The sequence below is a fragment of the Myripristis murdjan genome, chromosome 20, assembly GCF_902150065.1.
Source record: "Myripristis murdjan chromosome 20, fMyrMur1.1, whole genome shotgun sequence".
NCBI lineage: Eukaryota > Metazoa > Chordata > Actinopteri > Holocentriformes > Holocentridae > Myripristis > Myripristis murdjan.
Genome location: NC_043999.1, coordinates 18049087 through 18061529, shown reverse-complemented (window position 1 = coordinate 18061529; position 12443 = coordinate 18049087). Strand labels below are relative to the sequence as shown.

The 12443-nt window shown below is 45.9% G+C and overlaps 1 protein-coding gene across 1 annotated transcript; it reads left to right on the top strand.

The window, feature by feature from the left end:
- Positions 1-3606: 3606 nt before the first annotated feature.
- amer2 (APC membrane recruitment protein 2) lies at positions 3607-9201 on the top strand. Its single transcript, XM_030079727.1, has one exon. The coding sequence runs from the start codon at positions 3711-3713 to the stop codon at positions 5805-5807; it is 2097 nt and encodes a 698-aa protein (XP_029935587.1). The 5' UTR covers positions 3607-3710; the 3' UTR covers positions 5808-9201.
- The last annotated feature ends 3242 nt before the right edge of the window (positions 9202-12443 follow it).

Sequence of the window (12443 nt, the reverse complement as noted above, 5' to 3'; positions counted from 1 at the left end):
TGTTGCTACTTGCTCCATTTGCACTGGAAGAACAGTACCTTGTTCTTGTGTTGTGCCATAACGCAATCCAGTAGATGTCCTTCCAAATCCCACCCAGCTGAACAACAATATAAAATGCAAAGCAGAGGCTGGTAGATGCCTTTTCCATCCATGATAGCAGGTGGTCAATAATAGTCGTATTTTTTAGCCTCATTATTCACAGTGCAGGATGGCAATGTCACTACATCTGTTGGTCTGTCAATTGGTCAGACTTATCAGCATTTAGATCATGTGATCGGAGGCTAAAAATCAGAATAAGTAAAGGAGGTTTAATAACAAGATTGTTTACTAAAGTGCAGCAGAGTTTAGTCACCAAACACCTACTGGTGTGTTGATAAATAGAGAATGAATATGGGATATAGCACCATTGCAAAGTGATTACCATGTAAAGAAGTTGTGCCATTGAGGAAGTAAGGGGGCTGGAAAGAGCATTGATTGTGAATCCTGAACAAATGTGTGCTTGAGAACATTTTTTCAGTTTTTGGGTCACTGCTCCAAATCATGTTGTTTGCTAATCCAGATCCACCCACATTCATTTTGGAGAAGAACACTCCAGGTGAAGCACTTGCTTTCCTGACAGGGAAGGAACTGACAGGTTAAACTGGGAGTTGCTATTATGGTGCAGTAAACAGCACTATACGGGTGAGAGCCTGAACAATTGGATTTCCTGGATCATAGGTACAACTGAGGAAGCAACAATGGAACATTATATTGATCATCATCATCATTTATCATATGAAGCTTAAGTGATATCTATTTGTCAAGACATCGTGTATCTCATGTCAAAGGGTCAGAAGGACCCCTGGCTGGTCATTCAGTTGCTGGATCAATGGACTCAGAGGAAACTGCCAACCTATTTATATGTGAGGCAGTCAGTACTTTTGTACTTTTTCCCATTAATTTATAATTGCACATCACATTTTGGGCTGGTTTTGAGCTGAGCTGAGCCTTTTTAAATTGCAGAAATGTGCATTTTTGACATTATTCAAAATTAAGGGTGGTGGTGAAGCATTTTGATTAATTTCTGACATCTGGGACCAAAATGTACATTTTTTCCTTCTTCTGATTACACAGCGGCTACTGAAAATTTTGATTAATAATAACATCAGCTTTTTGCAAAATTTACCATGAGTTTGTTTAATTTTGCATGGTGCCAGTTACTGAAGTTGAGTCATATTTTCTGAAGAGAGAGAGAAAAAAAAAGCCATACACACTGTATTGTGTGTTGTAACTCCAAACAAATGGACAACAGCCTGTATCCCTTCCATATCTGATAACTGAACCCACCCATCTATCCATCAGCCATCTGCCACTGAGTGTGAGCTGCGAGTCTGTCCAGCAGCCAGGCACAGAGAGCTGAGGCACAGCCAGAACTGCTACCAAGGCTGCAGGGCTTTTCAGTCAGAGATGGAAAGATGTACCTGGAAACTGATTGGCTGTCTCATTGGCTGACCATCTCACTCGATTACTAGCTGAATGACTGGCAGGCAGAGTGGCTGGGTGACTGTCTGTCTGGGCTGGCAGATTATTGAACTCCTTTGGGGAAGGAGGGGGGGGCATTAGGAAGATATGCTTCGATGCTTCACTCTGGGAAGCCCCCCGAGTTTGCTCAGTGTTTCTGTGAGTGTATGCATGTCTGTGGATGGGTGTGTGTGTGTTGCCCCGGGTGTATGAATGCAGACATTGTTTGATAGCAATGGGCTGGAAGAAGAGAGCCTGTGCCCACAGCGACTGAGGAGGAGGAGGAGGAGGGGAAAAGCGAGAAAAGGAGGCAGGGGGAGGGATGGAAGGATTGAGAAGAGGGGGTTTGTAAGTGGGTCGGGGTATCAGGGAGCTTCATGGGGGGGTTGGGAGGATAGAATAGGCAGTTAAAAGAGCACCCACAGTGGATCAAGCTCAGCATGAAAAAACAGGAGAACTCTGGGTGAATCCACCTCAGGCGAGGATGACATATATTTTGTGAGAAGTTAAAAAAAAAAAAGATCTGTCACTGCCGCAAAAAATAGATCAACAGGAGAGATAAAACATCAGGGCCAAATCTTCTCCTCTTTAATTTTTAGTGTGTGCTATAACACCTACATGAGTTCAGAGGTTTAGCTTTGAACATTTGCACCTGACGTCTTTGGTTAACATCCTGCAAAACTTAACAAAGCAGCTTAAAAGGGAGGAAAAGCGATGGGGGGAAATAAAGGCGACAAGTTGGTGCAACATGCTGTTTTTTTCGTCCTGCCTACAGTTTTGTTGTCCACATGCCCACAGGAGCACAAGTGGTTACCAAGGTAAAAGCTAACAGTATAGCTAATGGGAAGATAAAGACGCACAAGCTAAAATGGAGGCATGGGGATTTGTGTCGCCCTTTGTCTCTCTCTTTTCTCTCTGTGTGACTCACACACGGACACACACACTTAGGATGATAGGATGACAGTTAGATGTGTTGTCATAGCTCTCGGACACCTGGCCCTGAGGGTCCATATGGGAGAGGGGCCGGGCCATATGGCCTATATGTCTGGCCCAAAGTCTATTAGGGTGTGTGTGTGTGTGTGTGTGTGTGTGTGAGAGAGAGAGAGAGAGAGAGAGCATATGTGAGTGAGTGTGTGAGCGTATTTCTGTGCATGCGGAAGCAGCAGTGCTAAAATATTTCTCTAAATCTATATCCCAGCTTTAGCCCACTCATACTGTTGATCAGCAGATCCTCAATTTGAATCCTCTAATTCAGACTTCTGAGGCGCTTATTTTTGTTTACTTTGAACTTTTACACACACACACACACACACACACTCACGATGGATCAAGACAATAATACCATTTGCTCATAAATCTGTAATGTCAGGCTACTGTTTGTAGAGAGCCTCAACATGTTTAGCAATATATGCACATAGGCTGACATACACACACCGAAATAACACATTACATATCTAAAACTGTTTTCATTTGTAAGATTTGTTAGATTTTTTTTTCAGTTTGTACACTGTATACAGGACCCATGTTTATCACGCATGCACAAATCCAAAACATGTAAAGTATGCAAACAGTCGTTCATAATTTGTCATTCCAGCCTCTTTCATGACCCACTGAGGAAGCTCACATAATGAAGTCATGTCTAATCCCTCATAATGAGGCAATCAGTCTGTGCATGTGTATGTGCACTCATACGCACAAATTCACGAAGACACATACTACAGACACATACACACAGGGATGGGAGTAGTGAAGTAGGTCTTGTGGCTAAATTAAAAACAATTAAAAGAGAAAAGCAAACGATGCACTGGTGACAGGAAAGGAGGAGAAGGAGGGGAGGAGGGACAGGATGGGGGGGTTGCAGGAGAGGCCTTGGCGCCCCGCCAACACTGACGAAAGCTGCTTAGCCCACCCAGTTGCCATGGATACAGAGAGGAGCAGCACCCAGCATGTGTGTATGCCTGAGTGAGAGAGAGAGAGAAGGGAGGGAGGGAGGGAGGGAGACAGGGATAGAGAGAAAACCAGCAGGCAGGCGTTAGAGCGAGTCAGAGTGGGAGCGAAAGAGCACCAGACAGCAGGACGGAGAGAGAGAGAGAGAGAGAGAGAGAGAGAGAGAGGGTGAGTGTATGCTGGGTGAGAGAGGACAGAGAGGCAGCTGGAGAGATAGAGGGAGACGATAGAGTGGGAGTGATAGAGTACCAGAGTGCTAGATAATGGAGGTGCAGTCGGAGTGCATGGAGCCTCCTGCGGCCCAAACGTGTGACCCCCAGCCCACAGGGAAGATCAACAAAGCCGCCTTCAAGCTCTTTGGGAAGCGACGCACTGGCTCCGGTATGGCCAGCTTTTTCTCCTTCAGGAACAAAGGAGCCACCAATAACGGGAACAACGGGAATTCCGAGAGCGGGAATTCTGTGAATGGGAACGGCTCAGCGGCATCAGTAGAGCTCATTAGGAGTAAAACGCATGATGGGCTAACGGGCACTAACAACGATGCTGACGGACAGAGAGGGGAGGGGCTGGGAGGCCAGGAGGCAGGACCGGTAAGGTCTCTCAGCAAATCACTGAGCTTCTTTTCTCTGCTCCGACGTGGGAGTTTGAGGGCGAGTGAGAACGGAGGGGCGGGGCTTGCCAGGAGAGGGAGGGGCCTGAAAGGCTTGTTCAGCAGCATGCGGTGGAGACGAAAGGATAAAACAAACGAAGGAGAGGGGGAGGTGGTGGAGGGGAGGCAGGCCAGGGATGGGGATGTCGCGCCCCCGGATGAGGTAAAGGATATTACTCTTACCCTTGAGCCTCCTCCACACCAGCATCAGGAGGATCATGGGAATTCGGAGGCAGAACCCAACCTCCAGGCGGTGGAAACTCCCACTGCCAGCGTTACCATGACACCCCCACACTGTGTTGCCATGCCAGGGGCATCTGGTGAGTCGGACTCTGTCTTTCCTTTCACACCCACCGACTCTCCACTGCACCCTCCCATCTCCAAAGCCAAAGCCTCAATTTCCAGCCTCACTCCGTCTCTCGCCACACCCCCTTTGGATCGCTGCAGCGTCGCTGACCCGCCCTCAGAACCTTCCGTAGACCGCCTCTGTTCCCTCCTTTTCAATGATGTCACATCCCTCAAGAGCTTTGACTCGCTGACAGGCTGCGGTGACATTATTGCTGATGCGGAGGAGGAGGGACCAGTGGGCAACGGGGGCAGCGGCACCAGCAGCAGTAGCAGTGGAGGAGGAGGTGGGACCGTAGAAGTGGGAGGTGGGAAAGGTACGGGGATCATCAGCGCCACGCCTCAGCGGTCCCCATCCAAACCTCCTTTGCCTTCCCAGTTGACCCAGCCTATGTTCTCTGCTGTCCCCAGCTCGGTGCCTGCTTCCCTCCCTGCCAGGGCTCGGGTGCCACCTCCACCACAGCAACACCCAGCAGGCAGCGGGGTGGTGGCCTATATGGGTGGAGGAGAGGAAATGGCAAGCCCAGAAGGAGTGGACGATGCAGACATGCAGGGGCTCTGGCACATGCTTCCCTCCATGGGGGACAACTCCCCCGCCCTGCCTCGATCTCACCAACCCACCACCACCACCCCCACTGTCACCCATCCTCCTCGCTCCACCACCAACGTCCCTGGCAGCCACCACACCTCAGGCCCTAGAGGTGCAGAGAGGAAGGTCCCCCAGGTTAAAGCACTAGGGCTCAGTAAGATACCTGTTGTTGGGGTGTCAGGTGCCCGGGCAGCAAAACCCCCTCTCCCTCACACACATGCCCGTCATCCCACATCACCCAGTGAAAAGGAACCACTCAGTGATGAAGGCTACTGGGACACACCCTCAGCAACACCCACGGCGACGCCTGATGAGGGTGGGTTGCAGCGGAACCAAAAACTTGCCCTGTCTCGAGATAGTTGCTCCGGTGACCACCTCTACGACCTCTACAATGACCCTGAAGATGAAGGAGAGGATGAAGAGCAAGAGGAACGTGAGGATCTAACCAGTACTCCTTCTCCCACCACTGAAAACAAACTGAGCCCATCCTCCCAAACCACCCCTCCCTCCTTATCCTCCTCATCCTCCTTCCGATCCATGAAAGGCAGCACCAGCCTTCCCCGAGAATCCAAGATCCCAGTCAGTACCAGACAGACCACACCCCCACACTCTGCAAGCCAGTCATCTCTGTCATCTGTCCTGGAAAGCAGTGCCCCTCCGCCAAAGACTGAAGCGCCCCCACCGGCTCGCACTAGAATCCCTGTTTCCAAGGTGCCCGTCCGTCGCTCTGGAAACAAACCTGGCAACACAACCAGAGGACCCACGCACAGGAAGTAGTTTCCATCAAAGGGGCAGTTTTTCTCCTACTAACTCGTGTACTTGAGTGTATATCACTACAGTGCTGTTTATGTGGAGCCAAAAGTTTTCCCAGGCCAAGAAAAATGTTGAGCTGTAGAGTTAACAGCCTATAAATTCCTCTTGAATCTTAAAAGCTCTCATTCCTGAAGTGTTTTGGCTTACAACATGCTCTGGGATAGAATCAACGGCTTTGTCCGCTCAAGAAAGTCACGAGGAGACTCCAAAAGCTGGGTTCAGACTTCACAGCCCACACTGGAACTTGGGAGGTTGGCGCTTGACACGTCCATGGACCTGCTGTGGACACATTCGCCATTTAGCCTCCTGGAAAAGTTCCTGACCTGCTGAACGTTCGGCAGCCCCTCTTGACAGTCTTTCTCTGGACATCGTTGACAGCAAACACAGGTCACACCTGCACATAGCAAAACAGAAAAGCACCTTTTGTTTCTGTTCCATTTTTCTTGACTTTCACTTGATATGACTCAATTTGCTCACAAGGGCCTAATCAAATCAAAGTTTTTGTTTGTTTGTTTTAGTTCGTCATCTTATCTAAACTGTAACAAATTACCTCCTAATCCTCTGATGTTAGAGCCAAAGTTCTAAAACTCCAATCTTCATTCCACAGCCTCTAACACAGACAGGCACAGGAACACCGATATCCACAGCTTGGACGACGTGGATTGACAACCTTTCGTTTGACTGTCATCATATATACTGTTTTGTTTTTTGCTGTTATTTTTGTTTTTTGAATATGGCTTGTTTCTGACCGCACACTGACTAATATATGTGCAAATATACATATGAACACTGAAATCTGAGTGCAACTTTAACCTTTTAGATCAGATGATCTCCAACTTTCCTACTAGTTACTACTAATGTGGCAAAGCTGCCTTCCTTGAGGCCTGCCTACCAAGACAGAATATCCACCTTGGTTGGGATGGGTTTACTCCCCTTTGTACTGACTGGCTGATTTCCAACATGGATGACCTGGGTTTGGATGCAGACTGCTGCATGAGGAACTCAGTGAAACCACGCTTCAACACTGGAAATACATCCATAGGATGTCAATCTCTCTGGGATTTATGACTACTGAATTCCTGCCAATGGAAACTTGCAAAGCTTTCGCAATACTCTAAATAGAAGGATCCCTTGCACTGATGCTGACAAACACACTTTCTCTCTCTTTGCGTGTGATGCCACATACAAGACACAAAGGTCAGGGAACATCATCTAACACTGGAGAATCTTACAGACACACACAAACATGTACACACAAACACACATTTAATGTTTAACCTTTGGAAATCTCTTTTTTGTAGCTACACTGGATGACTTTCTTATCTAAGGTTACACACACGCATATATTCACTTTTTTCCTATTTAATACTTCCTTCCTCACTGGTTTTCATACTGTTTTTTATAGGCTCCTCTTTCCTAAGTCATACTGCACAGAACTGAAACTGTGATTGCACCAGCTTCTTAACAGACTTCACTTTCTGCTCTTTATGTTGTTCTCTATGCGGGAGGGACCTACCACACTACATGGGCTGATGTGAGTGGATGACAAGGAGGCATCCTTGCTTTATGTTGGCCAATTTTAGAGGGTCAGGATATGCTCGCCAGTCAACTGTGAGGCTGAGACCCAAAACAGATAAGGAGATATTCTGACAAGGTTTCAGATAAAGGAAAACCTTTCAGTTATGTAATTAACTGGGTCACAACTTAAAAAGACAAAGTGAAATTTGGTCGCTGATGCTAAATCAGGTCAGAATTGCTGGAAACACCACAGTTTATTTCACTCTCTAGGCTGCTCAAAAAACTCCCATCACCTTTGCTCTCCTGGCTGTTGTACTTGTGAACTTGGTACAACTTCATACCACTGGAGCTGTATGTGAATCTGAATGTAGCTTCATTTTACATCGTGTATTTCTCTCCGTTGTCCGTTTTTCTACTAGCCCCTATTTTGTTTGGGGCAAGACAAATCATGGAGCTTACTGTTTTCTAAAGTCACCCGTGCTCTGAAAAATTAAGCTTAAACTGCTGCGCACTGTGTGAGGCCTTGCAAGGCACCACTTGTTTTCTTAATGAGGGGTTGTGTTGCAGTCCTAAAAGGCTTTTGTCAGTGATTCAGTGAGACAAGTTACAGGAGGCAGAGTGTTCCCTTCAGCAACAGAGAGGGGGAGTTTCTCAGCAAAATATATTCTGGATGATGCAAGGTTTCTCCTGTCCTAGCCACACGGGTATCAATGACATATTTGAGGGTCAGTCTAGGTCATATGCTTTCTATCTCATTTAGAATGTGACAATTGATTCTTGACACTGATCCAGGGTCAGATATCATTTCAGCCTCCTAATGCTGTAGTCTAGGACTGGCAACAAAGTAACTTGATCCCCTGGCTGCAGTAAAAGGTTTTCGCACCAAAAAAACAGGGACTGGCTAAAGGTCATTATAGGAGCAGAGAATGATAATGTATGCTCATGTTGTCTCTGCCTATACTGCAGTCATAGCGCCTTTAGTTTGTGGTCACTTTCATTCCTTGGAGTGATCACTAATCTAAGAGTGATTGGACTGGCATAAAGATGGCAATATATGTCGTATATTGCCATAATGTATTTTGGGTGATAGAGATGGGTAACGGTCTCAAAAGCCAACAAAGCTAGACAGAGCCTTGAAAATGTACTCAAAAGGTTTCCTGGCAATAAAAAAATCTCTCTACATGTTTAAAGCAACAATGCTGAGTCATCTTCATAGAGGTTGTTGCCGTAACAGTTGCCCAAAGAGTTTGTCTGTGTATCATTGCTTTACGACATGAACGGGGAAAACCACACTTCAACCAGTGAAAACTGTTAATGCTCTTTAATGGTCTATGACCTAGGTACATTTAAACTGATTGTTACTTTAAGGTATACTATTAGACATGGTGTGAAGATTTTATGTTGTTTAACTAATGGACTACGTGTTCAAAAACATGGTGTCCTCTTCGGTTGATATCATTCAGTCCCCCTATTCCACAGAGTAATGTGTAAATAGCATTTGCTTTGCCTGTTCCTTTAAGTATGACATGGTGAGAGTGAGTATTGAACCTCTGGATGCATTGCACTCTTGCATTGTTTTATCAAAAGTAATGACATCAAACCCAGAGGCCATCATATTGACACACTTAGTCTTGCTCTTTCTTTGTTTTTCCCCCAGACTAATGTTTTTCTACTCTCTGATTACAAATCTTGGCCATTCATGTGATCACTCACTTCAAAAGAAAAAAAAATCACACTGTTCTCCTTCCTTTTGTTACTGTCTGTCTCGTTTTGCTGTTCACAGTGTGAAAATCGTTCCACCTTTTCATTTTTAATGAATAAAACTGTGTGTTTGCGCTGATAGACGAGCTCCTGACTCTTTGTAAGCGTGGCGTTCCTACTTTTGCACACACATGCAAACACACAGACGATGCACACACTGGTGGTACGACAGGTGCGTGATGTTCTCGTTTACTTAGCCACCAACACAATAGAGGTCTGTAATGTAGATTGACTGCTCTCCTTGGCTCCCTTCTCCCATCTCCCTATCCCCACTTGCTCCTCTGGTTTAAATCCCCAAGGAGGGGGTGGGGTGGGAGACAGACTGAGGGAGACGGATGCTTTTGTTGATGAGCTGTGTGTGGCATTTTTGTTGTGGCGTCACCCTTGGAGACACAACTGAGGCCTGATTGGCTTGGGAACTATAGGTTATCAATGCATTTTATTGATCGATGATATGAAAGCTTGATGAATGTCATTGTCTGCTGTGGATCTGTACGGGGAAAAGGGATGTAGGGACAGGGACAGACAGCCAGCAGGACAAAGAGAGGCTGTGGGCGTGCAGCTGATTCACGGTTTGTCAATATGGAACCTGTGTGTGTGTGTCCTGAATATAGATGAAAGGGAGGGTCTCATTGTTTGGAGGAAGACACACATGTTGCTGGAGCAAGCATGTGTGTGTTTGTGATGGGAGTGCGCATGCATGTGTGGTGGGAGGAGGATTTGGTGCAGTGCGAATCCCCTTTGTAATGGTGCAGCAAAAACCTCTCTCTCTCTCTCTCTCTCTCTCTCTCTCTCTCTCTCTGTTTCCGTACACTGAGGTTTATGTAAAAGCCTTACGTAAGACCATAACACTCTCTTGTACCAGCCCGCCAGATCAAAGCTGGTGATGCTGTCAGGGAGACGGCTGTGTGTGTGTGTGCATGTGTGTGCGCGCGCGTGCCTGTGTGTCAGGGTGTGCGCGTGCAATCGGCTGATCTCATCTCTAATCTGCTGCTGCTGCTGCTTGACTACTGGATACAAAGACTCATCTGGCTGTGAGATGTGGATGTGTGTGTGTATTTGTCCACCATACTTTTGGTACATAACTCTAGTATAAGTGCATGACTGGGAGGATTTAGTTTGTGCTGAACAACAAAGTCCTTATACCAGCTGCTTAAGAAGCAAGAACAAGCCATAGAAAAAGTAGGAGAAAGAGGGATTTATTATGAGCATGAGTAGGAGTTTGCCTGGGTTCAGTGCTGAATGTCAAATGGTGCTCCGGAGGGTTCAGTATGAAGACGTGGTGTGTGCATGCTTGTAGTTAATGGATTATGTTTGAGTGTTTTGTTACTGGTGTTGATTGTGTTACTGATGCTGACGCTGACGGTGATTAATGATGATAGTGATTATGACAGGAATAGGAAGTGGGAGGAAGACCTAGGAGCAGCATGCGAAGGGGGGGTGAAAAGTTGCTGTGCATCCCACAATGCTGTGTGTTTATCCAGAAGGCGCCTTTTACATGGGACTGGAATGTCAGGGAAAAATAGTGACGTAAGAATGGAGATCTAAATGTTAAATCCCAACTTCTCTGAGAAATATTGGCTAAATTGTGCTGTGATAAGTACTCTAAACGTTTTACTACTATTCCCATAATTCCACTGGTGCAGTAAGACATGGTTTTATCAAGTGCTATCATAAATTGCTAATATTTCCCTGATGGTTGCACTGGCCTCATGAATCCATTTACATTATAAACCATTCCACTTGCAAAGCTGCTTAATAACTCCTAATGGTGCTTCAAGAAAGAGGAGGAAGGACATAATATCTTGTATATTTGTTCCTAAGAAATAATATTGATGATGGGTATAGGGCTTCCTCTGCCCAAATAATCTGTGTTGTTGTGCATGTGTGTGCATGTGTGTGTTTGTGTGGGTGGGTGTGTGACTGAGCCTCCAGTTCCATTCAAAAGCTGTACCCCACATTTTGCATGGCAGCCTCTCCACAGTCGTTCCCATAGTAACTCCACTAGGTCAACCAATGAAAAGAGGGGGCTGGGCAGGAAGGAGGAAGGGGGAGGCTTGGGGGGGTGACACAGTGTGTGAGAGACCTGATTGGAGTTGGACTGGTGCAGTAAATACACACGCACACACGCACACACACACACACACACACACACACACACACACACACACACACGCACACACACCAGTGTGCAGACATATCGGTGCATGTGTGCTTATACGCACATGCACAAACACAAACTGACATGCAGACTCACATACGTGCATACACACAGTCACACACCTGTCAACTCTTGTACATGCTGACTGAGTCAGTTTGAGCAGCCTGTAATAAACTATAAACAGAAGCAATAAGGAATGGAGAGAGGGCATGATGCTTTGCCTCTGTAAACAAAGCTCTAACCTTCAGCTCACATTTTCTAAGCAAAGTTATTCCACATGTACAGTGCTTTACTTTACAACCACAGGGGTTCCCACTTTTCTTTTTCTATGCATTTCCTTCCTATCTCTCGACCGTATTTTTTCCTTTTCTGTCTACCCCCCCTTGACCCATCTCTCAGTGTTGTGTAATACTCACACTTGTCAATAATTTATCAACAGAAGAGCTCGTGACTCTTTGCGCACACAGGATGAACGTGCATCTGTGTATGGACGACATTAACCTCTTCAACCCTGCAGGTCCAATCAGTGGTTTTGTTATTACAAGCTGCGCAGCCAAGCTTTGTTTTAAACCATGAAAATTTTATTTTTAAATTCTAGAGGAGATCACAAGGTTTCCAAAGATACCAAACATATCCTGCTGCATTACAAGGCAATATTTTTAAAATGATGCACAAGACATCTGGATGTTTTCTATTTGATGTAACAGTGCAGAAATAAAACAATGGTGGGATGTGACTTGCGACCAGCAGACACAGATATGTGTGTGTGCAATTATGGTAAAATTAAAAAGAAAAAAAAAATTCAAACTTTGAACTTTGAGAGTTCAGGGGATTAAGTAAAGAGAGACTGGAAAAAGAGAGGGGGAACTGCACCACATGTCCAGTTCAGACTTCAAAGAAAATCCAACAGGTTTGAAAAACTGGTGTTGCAAGTATCTTTTCAAGCATTTGCGGTTAGGTCAGTTCAAATGCATATGTTTTCAGGGGATGTGTCTGCACTGCTAATGTGTGTGTGTGTGTGTGTGTGTGTGTGTGTGTGTGTGTGTGTGTGTGTGTGTGTGTGGAAAAAAATGTTACCATTCTGGATGTTATTTTTGACAGTAATTTGAAAAATTCTCCTCAAACAGGTTCCAGATCCCCCTTGCCCTGAGGGAATGCCT

What these genes read in the sequence shown, in the direction of transcription:
- amer2 (XM_030079727.1), top strand. Translation starts at nt 3,711, where the DNA reads ATGGAGGTGCAGTCGGAGTGCATGGAGCCTCCTGCGGCCCAAACGTGT.